Raw genomic sequence first — 9,552 nt, 5'->3', positions numbered from 1 at the left:
TATCAAGATTAGGCAATGGAGAAGCCCTCTCAACGAGAGGGAGTGGCCATGCATTTACATCACAACAAGCTTCGAGGGAGGTCTCCACCAACCCCTTCAGCTCGTGTGACTGTCAAGAGGCAATGGAGAGGCCTCCTCAAGAAGAGTAGTCGCCATGCATTGACACCATTACAAGCTTCAAGTAAGGTCTTCAAAGGTCTTCATTAACATTTCAATTTGTGTGGTTGTCAAGAGACAATGGAGAGGCCCCCTCAAGGGGAGCAATCGCCATGCATGGACATCAAAAGCAAGCCTTAAAAGAGGCCTTCATCAACCCTTTCCAGCCATGTAACTTTTAAGAGGCAATACAGAAACTCCCTCAAAGGGAGCAGTCGCTATGCATTGACATCACAACAAGCCTCAAGGAAGGTCTTCATCAATCCATTCAGCCTTGTGACTATCATAAAGCAATAGAGAAGTCCCATAAAGGAAAGTACTCACCATGCATTATACATTATAACAAGCTCAGAGGGGAGTCGATCTTCGAGGGTTTTCATCAACTCATCCGTCCCCGTGAGTGTCAAGAGGCAATCTTAATGCTCCCTTAAAAGGAGCAATCTATTATGCATTGTACCTCACAATATATACTTCAAGGGAAATTGGTCCCATAAAAATTACCAAAATACCCTTTTACACAAATCCCCATCTTCTCCTCATTTTGCATCATAACCCCTCTTATATCATTTTTGCACTTTAGGCCCCTAATTTAAGTTCATTTTTTTCATAAACTTTCACAATTTTTATAGCTAGGCCCCTAAGTCCTTTCATTTTCTTATTTCCCATAATTTTTTGTAAATAAACCCATTTTTTCAATTTTTTTTTTTGTTAAAGCAAATGTGGGGGAGGTTTTAATTTTTACATATTAAAATTGCACCTAATGCATGATCAAGTTATTAAAAAGATGCTTACATTTTATTGTAAGACAAAGCTTGAGCTATATTCGTTAGGGTTGGGCTTGACGTTAGCCTCTGATATATGATCTAGGGTAATTGTTCATGTAACAGCATCAAATGGTGGGAAATAATAAAATCGTAAGAAATGATTCAACGGAATTCCAAGATGATTTTCCATCATTTTGTCTTCTCCGGCATTTCTTTATTTGTCCTTGACCACTAAGGAGCTCCCTAACTGCTTCCAGGGCAGCATCATCACTATATATATAAGTACTGCAGTAGCAAAGTTTCAAGGACACGTGTGTGAAGTAATGGGCCGTCAAAACCATATATATATATATATATTAAAATATTATATTGGGTTATCTATAATATAGTATATCAATTTAAATTTTCTTATTTTAAAACTTTCTAAAAATACAAATAGATTATTTTTTTTCATGATAAATTATTTTATTTTATTTATTAAATTAAAATATTATAATTTATCAAATTATAAAATTAATAATAATAAATATCAAATTTTATTTTTCTTAATAAGCAAATTATTAGACTAATATTATTAATAGAACTTTTAAAATATAAAAATAGGTTAATATTAAATTAAATTAAATTAAATAATCAATTTTTAAATTTTAAAAATAGGTTTGATAGTTCCGGAGGGTTAGTGTGTTTAGGAGAGACACTCAAAAACTCACAAGAATATGAAGTACACGCACACACAATCAAGTAAGAGAAAAAGACACACAAGTTGGTTACCCAGCTCGGCACAACCTTGCCTACATCTGGGTGGCCAAGCTCGGAAAAACAATCCACTAAAAGAGGTGATAGAATAAAGAGTACAACACTCCCTTAATCACTCAGGACAAAGAATACCCTCTTAAGATTGCCCGATGCCCACTCTCCTCAACCCTCGCCTAAAGGGTCTCTCACTTGTAACTCATACTAAAACTTCAAGCATGATATCTTATATAGACGCACCTATGTCCATTAGATCCTCCTCTTTTAGAATTCTCCGCAGCTTCCTAACTTGGACACCTTCCAAAGTTAGATGTTGCAACACCCAGTTGCAACACTTCCCACTTTACTGAACATAACTGAGTTCTAGCCAGTTGCACCCAAATTTGCGACACTGTCAACCCTCCCAGTTTCCTCAGTCCTCTTCATAGCAGTTGACTCATCCCGAGCTCCTCCTGCTTGCAACCGCTTCCTTCCTCACGTTACTTCAATAGGTCTCCTCTCCTGAGGAGTCGCCTACCAAAGCACCGCAACCATCTCACCAAAGATGGTCACCGAAGATCTCCCAATCTTCTTTCCAAACTTTGTCCAAGTTTAGTCTTCCCATATGATCTTCGTTTGAATCATGAAAATATTGTTACTAAACTTGATCTCATCTCATCCAAGTTTAGCCTTAAATATCTTCAAGCATGATCATCAATCATCTATGCTTGGATCTTCAAATCTTCAATTAAATCTTAAGTAATCTTCAGTCAATCCTTCATATATGATTTGTCTCGTTGAATAGTTCCGCCCATAATTAGCTCTTAGATCTTCCTTCAAATTGTGTTGCTAAATATGGTCTTGATAATCACATTGGCTTCTCCTGCTTAACTTAATTTGTGTCTTCAAATAGCTTCACACCAAACTAAGCTTCATGCAATCTTCATGATGATCTTTATTCTTACAAACAATAGAACATTCCTCTCACTCTTTTTAAGGTAGATCTTTCCTAAAAGAAGTTTTACCAAGGATATGATTTATCATCCCGGATCTTACCAAGGATAGATAAACGAGTCTAAAATAAAACTTGCCCTTCTTGAAGAGATCTTTCTAATTTGATGCACTTTCCAAAATTAATTAATCATCACATGAATCATTGAAAGGAATTTCACTAAACATAGTCTCCAAACATGATCTTCTAAGCCTCATATCTTCATATGTCATGACACCAAGCTTTAGCCACATCATCATCCTAGTCACTTTTTCTTTTTGCCAAGTCATCATTTCCACGTCATCTTCCTTTGCCATGTCACCTCTTAGCTTATCACATAATGCTAATCCACGTCGTCAGACTCTAACAAGGTTACTTTATCAATGATAAATCAAAGTCTTTTATAAAACAAATTTTAATATTATTTATCTAATTATAAACACAAAACCATTATAGTCATATCAAACTAGGTTTAAAGCCTTAATAAAAATGAATGGTTGAAAGATTTTGTGAGACTAACCAAAATAAAAAGGATGAAAAAGGATCTCCCTGTCTTAAACCTCTGGACTAGATAACTAATTAATGGGTTGACCATTAATAAATAAAAAAAATAACTAGGGGACTTAATGCACTGCTCTATCTAAGAAATTCACTTGAGAAAAAAAATAGTATGAACAGTATTCTGCTCAATGGTATCATAAGCTTTCATAATATCTATCTTAATAATCATCATAGAAGGGAACTTGGTGTCATTTTCTAGAGAATAGACAGTTTCTTGGGATTGCTAAGATATTATCATAAGCATTTTTTACAGCCAAAATACCACAATTCTCGGAACCTATCAATTCATGCATGAATGACTGATTAGAACAAACAGGGTAATTGATGTAATTTCCCCTCAAATAGCTTTACACCTCACCCTTTGTATATCTCGCTTTTACTTCTACTACATGTTTGTAACCGTCATAATTGTCAAGGGTAATTAATGGAATTTGTCTTTATAATTGAGAACCACTATAATTGTCATGGGGTTTAAATTCATGCGGATTAAGCCAGAGGCCCAACTTTGACATGCTCGCTCTGTCAATAGTGTTCAGGGCAAACCAATGATTAAGTGGTTTATTAATAGTTAGATTCCCATTAAAACCTTTTATCAATGATTAAGTGGTTTATTAACAGTTGTGTGCGGATGACTTCAAGGCCCATGTGTGTATAAACCCGTCCTCATTTGCTCCACTGAGTCTTATATATATCATTGTTTTTTTTTAATAGTCTAACCACTCATTTTGGCAAAAAAATAAAAAATAAAAATAAAAAAATAAAAATTCAGAGCAAGTCCAGCTAATCTTTTTCACCTACATCTGCTGGTGAACCAGTACACTACTCTTTAATGCAAATCTTTATTTGTATAAAGGAAGTTGGCCAAAAATTTCAAAAGAAAACCTGATAAAAGATCAACAGTAAATTAAGAATAAGACAGTCAGTCAAACTAATTAAAAGCATAGTAGCACATAATCACCAAAATAATGTAGATAAACAAGGTGAAGAGAATAGAAGCAGACATCCAGGTTCCACAAGGATGCCAGATAACAAGCAAACTGCCATTAATGTGCTAAAAAAAAAACCACAAGAAGCACAGAGGCCTTACAGTGGGAACAAGTGGGAACATACTATAATTTAATCATAAGATAGTTTACAATTTGACATATTTCAACAAGGTCAAAATTTAATGAATGTACAACATGAGACAATAGCCTTCTGAAGTTTTTAGTCAAACTAATTCCCTGGAAAGTAGACCACTCTGAAGGGACCGGCCTTCTGGTCGGGTTAAATAGGCCTGGCGTTGCAAGTATTCTTTGATTTCCACATAGACCTTGCTAGCATCATCCTTCTTCTTTAGTTCAGGCAAAAAGTAATCTGATATGAAATTTATTATCTTGATGAACTGAGACTTATATCTCCAAAAAAGTGAGAAGCCTGCCATCTGAGAACCAATATTTGAATTAGATACAACAAGCCCAACAAAAATCAGGTGAAATAAGTCAAATAAGAACTATGATGTAGGTGAAAACCCTTAAGAAAGCATGTAGCGCAACAGCAGTGGTCCTGTTAGCCGGAATGTTGTTCAAGAATCTCGAAAGCCAGGCCCAGCCTTCTTCTAAGCCATGAGGATTTTGGATACCAGGAACCTGTGTCTGCGAAAAACAAGCAACAAACCACATTAAATGCATCAAATTTCAGTGCTATGCAATGCAAACAGAGCACCCAGTGAATGGAAATTGGGAGGATGGGTAAAGGAATCTCGAACCTGGATTATGGCAGCGTATAGCTTCGTGTAAGATTCCATACGTTTTAGATAGCTGTCGGAGTTTTCAATACAACCCTCCTCTTCGCGATAGCCAATAATTTTCAGATAGTCATCGGAATTTGAAGGTGACTAGAGAAAATAATAGAAATGGATTAAAATGCTTACAAAATATGGAAGTCATTCGTGTAATGAAATTAATAATTCCAGAGAAGATATATATTGCAAATTATAAAGCCATCTTCAAAGTTCATATGGTAGATTTTCTGTTTTCTCTACTTTCTTTTGTGTGAAACAGAAAGATGCAAGATGCAATGCTATTAACAATTTACACTATAGTCATAACAACAACAAAATCTAAATTTCCAACAAATATAATGAATCACATGTATTATTGTATTTTCATTCTTTTGCATTCTATTTTCTCACTATTTCTTATTGCCGCCATCCATATTATTTTAGATTCCTCATAATTCGACCAAACCAACAAGAATCCCCTCATTCCTGTACTGCTGCTTTTATATTTCTACAACTTATACCCAAAACATCTTGAATGATCTCATTCTTTTGTTTGAAACTACTCATAATTCCTGACTTAGCACAAATAAATTCAACTCCAGTCCTTATGTTGCCTCATATTTACCTGCCTTTCCCATCTCTAACATACTTAACTAAATTTATGTATCATCTTCTTATCTGAACATACTAAGCAATAAACCTTACCAAGTAAAATAAATAAATAAGTAAATAGCAAGTTCAGAGACTCACATTATGAAACATCAAATAGGTTCAGATCATAAAGAAATGTGTTTGTAGAACAGAAATTACAAGTTTGTAGAGAGATATTACACAGATGGTATAAGCGCATAGAAGATGGTAAAACCCCACACTATTAAACTTGCAAGATCGAATTAAAAATAGTTAGCAAATAATATACAGCATATGAGTTGTTATTCACTCATTCATCCAAAAATACATAAATTAACATAATAGCAAGTATTGAACATGTAAGCAAAAATTGTTCCTTCATATATTATCAAAGACTCACTTCTGTAGGTTGCAAATGCTTTGGAACGGTGTAAATGCAGGCCTTATGCAAGGCAGCAATCAGGGTAAGAAATAATAAAAACAAATGTATGGTATATGTAATTATGCGAAATCCACAGAAAAGCTGTGATCCCATGCAAATCTAATCAATTTTAACAAACCGATTCTGCTGCTTTCAATTTCAAGGGAAAATTAATCCATCACCCAATATATTTCAAACCAATCATCAAACAAGAGGGCCACCACAAATCAGTAAATCTTTTGAAGTAAGTCTTAAGCCGCTTCTTATCCCATATTATTCTCCAGCAAATAGTTTGATACCGCCTGAATTAATTTATGCAACATTTTGGCACCATACAGTGAACCTAGCTGAGAGAATATGAAAACCAATTTAGGGGATGAAGGCAGCAATTTGAAGTATAGTGAGCAAGTTGGCTATCCATCATGATCTTTAGTTTCCAATCCTCCAGTCCATCTATATGCTTTAAATGAAGGATAAGTCATAAGAATATTTATAATGGAAAAACTTACAACAGAACAACCTGATTTCAACTTCTTGAGTTAGAAGTTTGAACTGAATGAAGTAGAAACTGGAAGGAAATTATGACTTGAAAATAATTGCAAGCAGTTGAGCTCCATTAAATGAGTCAATCATAGAAGCATTTAGGACAAACATGATCAGTGCAATCAGATTGAAACAAATACCTGTGACGTGACGCTGAGAATAACACGTCCCCATGCAAAAGCAGTACTGTCAAAACTTGCATTTGGGTTCTCGCATAATAAAACAACCTGAATCATCAGATAGAGTAGCATCCATAAAAAGAACTGCTGACTATTGCCAATAATGGAAGAAAAAAATTATTTTTTTTAACTAATTTGAATCATTAAGTGATTGGTATTATCTTAAACCCATTAAGAAAAAAATGTGCTCCGTTTGAGTATTGAAGAAAAGCTAACTGAATAATTTCAGAAATAAACACTCAGTGATGTGGTGAAAAAGAAACATGAATGGTAACTTTTTGAAACATGAGATTTTTCAAACTCTCAAATATTAATAATCACAAAGGCATGCTATTCAATCCCACAAGAACTTTTATGAAAGCATTCCGTTGATCTTTCCATGGAAGTTACAGTTTTTTCAAGAATCTATCTTAACATGTGGCTTATTTCTTCTTTCGATGATCAACTTAAGCTCTAATCAAAAAGATACACAATACACAACTTCAGTAATGACCATAACAGCCCCACCGAACCTATAATTATCTCTTTTGGGAAATTCTAATAATCACTGCTTCTTGGTTGGTAGCTAAGTTTGTTTTGAGGCAAGGTAATGACAAGCAAAGATGCAAAGGTTTCTGGCGGGAGTTTCAACAGCTCAAGCTTGGACCCTTTAAGGGCCACACCTAAAACTCACCAAGATCAATATTGAATAAGGCTGAAGACTGACTAAAGAGTAGAGAGGGATTGGAAAAAGGGATACAGCCCACTATGCAAGGATAAGAAAGTTTCGCGCCCTAGTTGGCAAGTTTCACTTTGACTGTCTTTTCAGTATCTAAAATAAAATATTGAATTTAATTAGTTAACTTTAACTATTTTATTTATTATTATTTATCGTTTTGATTATTATTTATTATTTTGATATTTTTTAATTAAATATTAATAAAATTCTTTTATAATTTTCCTCATAATTCCCGAATTCCCACAGCACAAATATCACCAAATCTAATTTATTTTATTAGTTTAAATAATGTATGAATAGGCCCAACAAAACCCCTCGTGTTCCTGTTGATCATGGTAACCTTACTAACTAAACACCTCCTATTCGTATTGATCATTATAACCTTATTAACTGAACACCTATTCCTATTGATCATAATCTCATTCAGTATTGCACACAATAAGAACTTTTTTTTATTAAAAGCATGACTAACTTCAAGGAAACCTAACATCATTTGAATTAATATCAATTATTATGCGAAACCCTAGTAAATAGAATAAAAATTTACAGGACTGGGAAAGACAAGCATCTTAAGGGCCACCTCTGAATGATTCAATAATCATTTTAGTGATATTGGCATAAATTTATAAGAAGAAATAATTGTAGGGATCCAGATCAAAATAAAATCAATTTAAAGTGACCAAACAAAACCAGTGTAGAACATAAAAATTAAAAGAGAAACATTATAGAAAATTCATCCAAGTCAGAATAAGGAGAATGAAAACAATGGCAACTCCTAGAGGATAGTCAAGAAGAAGTGCGGCAGAATGAAACATATGAATTTGTATTCGAACTTCGATATTGATGCAAACAAAGAAAGAAATACAAAGTGATTTGTCAAATACCTTTTGCGCAACTAACAAACAAGATATGGGCCGTGGGCACCGAGGACCAACAATGATGCCAACGAGAGCAACTGAAACAGCTCTGTTCATAGAAAAAAATATTATTATAAAGAACAATATAACAGCATTTTAGGCCATTAATCCATTGAAGTTGTTAAAAACTAGTTGATAAAGATTTTTCAATTATTTGTATTTTTCAATAGGCTATCCTGGACAAAATACACTATAATGTTTATTTAAGCCATGTATGAAGCATAACTTGCTCCATTAAGGACATGTAACTCAACATCATGCCTTCAAGACTGAAATTGTCCCATTTCTCCAGCATAAAGATAACCAAACATAGAAAGGTGAAAAATCCTTTTCTTAATCTAAACATTCAAAACAATTTCTACAAGACTGCCATATTGTAAAATGATATGATAAATGGTTAAATCTATTTATACGCATTACTTTTTGTTGAAAATGAAATAATATAAACAAATAATGGATATCCAGAAAAATGAACAAATCAAAAGCAGAAAAAAAGAAAGAAAAAGGAAAAACTATATATATCTAACCTGACTTTCTGTTGAGTTCTATTTATTTGTCTCAAAAGCTTGCTAATTTGTCTCCCACATCCATTAAACTCCTGGCCAAAATAATTGCTTGTTTAGAAGTTATAAAAAAAAATATGTGAAGTATCAAATAAAAAATAAAAATAAAACAAACTTGAGTTGTTTGAGATTAAGAAATTTATTCAAACTCCCACTCAATCAACATTTTGTGATGTAGTGGTCTCTAGACTCTCCACATTTCGGTTCAGTCACATTTATGGGGAATCTTCAACACAAACTGAATCAATCAGTTATAAAGTTTATCAACACAACCAAAAAGAATATATTGCAAAAAACAAACATAAACTATATGTTATTGGTTCACTTCAGTTTGAGAATTTTTACTTTATTAAATATATAAAATAAATTTCAAAACATAAAACAAATGCATTGTTAGTTGGTTTGGTAGCTTTGAAGAAAAGTAACTATACCAGCAGCGTTCAGTATGTTGGAAGGTGAGTTATATTTTCTATAGTTCTTGAATTTTAAACTTCAGTCACAAATAACGATATAATGATGCAACATGGCTCATGATAAAGCTCACAGAGCCAAGTAACTAAAATCTGGAACAGTAAGCTAATCTTCTTTGGTTTAGGTTCACAGCAATACGTAACT

The 9,552-nt window shown here is 33.5% G+C and overlaps 1 protein-coding gene and 1 long non-coding RNA gene across 2 annotated transcripts; both read right to left on the bottom strand.

Moving 5' to 3' along the window:
- Positions 1-4,148: 4,148 nt before the first annotated feature.
- Positions 4,149-6,054, bottom strand: LOC120262283 (protein GLE1-like). Its single transcript, XM_039270376.1, has 4 exons — positions 5,997-6,054; positions 4,952-5,080; positions 4,716-4,838; positions 4,149-4,627 (listed from the first exon to the last, which is right to left on the bottom strand). Exons 2-4 carry the CDS (start codon positions 4,988-4,990, stop codon positions 4,415-4,417), a joined length of 375 nt encoding a protein of 124 aa, XP_039126310.1. The 5' UTR covers positions 4,991-5,080; positions 5,997-6,054; the 3' UTR covers positions 4,149-4,414.
- A 44-nt stretch (positions 6,055-6,098) lies between these two features.
- Positions 6,099-9,039, bottom strand: LOC120262405. The gene is made up of 3 exons (XR_005536769.1): positions 8,902-9,039; positions 8,342-8,423; positions 6,099-6,787 (listed from the first exon to the last, which is right to left on the bottom strand). It is a non-coding gene; the product is annotated as an uncharacterized LOC120262405 (long non-coding RNA).
- Between the last annotated feature and the right edge of the window lie 513 nt (positions 9,040-9,552).

This window comes from Dioscorea cayenensis, chromosome 5, assembly GCF_009730915.1.
Source record: "Dioscorea cayenensis subsp. rotundata cultivar TDr96_F1 chromosome 5, TDr96_F1_v2_PseudoChromosome.rev07_lg8_w22 25.fasta, whole genome shotgun sequence".
Lineage (NCBI taxonomy): Eukaryota > Viridiplantae > Streptophyta > Magnoliopsida > Dioscoreales > Dioscoreaceae > Dioscorea > Dioscorea cayenensis.
This window is presented reverse-complemented; position numbering and strand designations above follow the sequence as displayed.

Coding starts and splice junctions, on each gene's coding strand:
- LOC120262283 (XM_039270376.1), bottom strand. CDS start 4,990: ATGGAATCTTACACGAAGCTATACGCTGCCATAATCCAG. Junction 4,839..4,951: donor TATACGCTGCCATAATCCAG/GTTCGAGATTCC, acceptor TGTTTTTCGCAG/ACACAGGTTCCTGGTATCCA. Junction 4,628..4,715: donor CGCTACATGCTTTCTTAAGG/GTTTTCACCTAC, acceptor ATTGGTTCTCAG/ATGGCAGGCTTCTCACTTTT.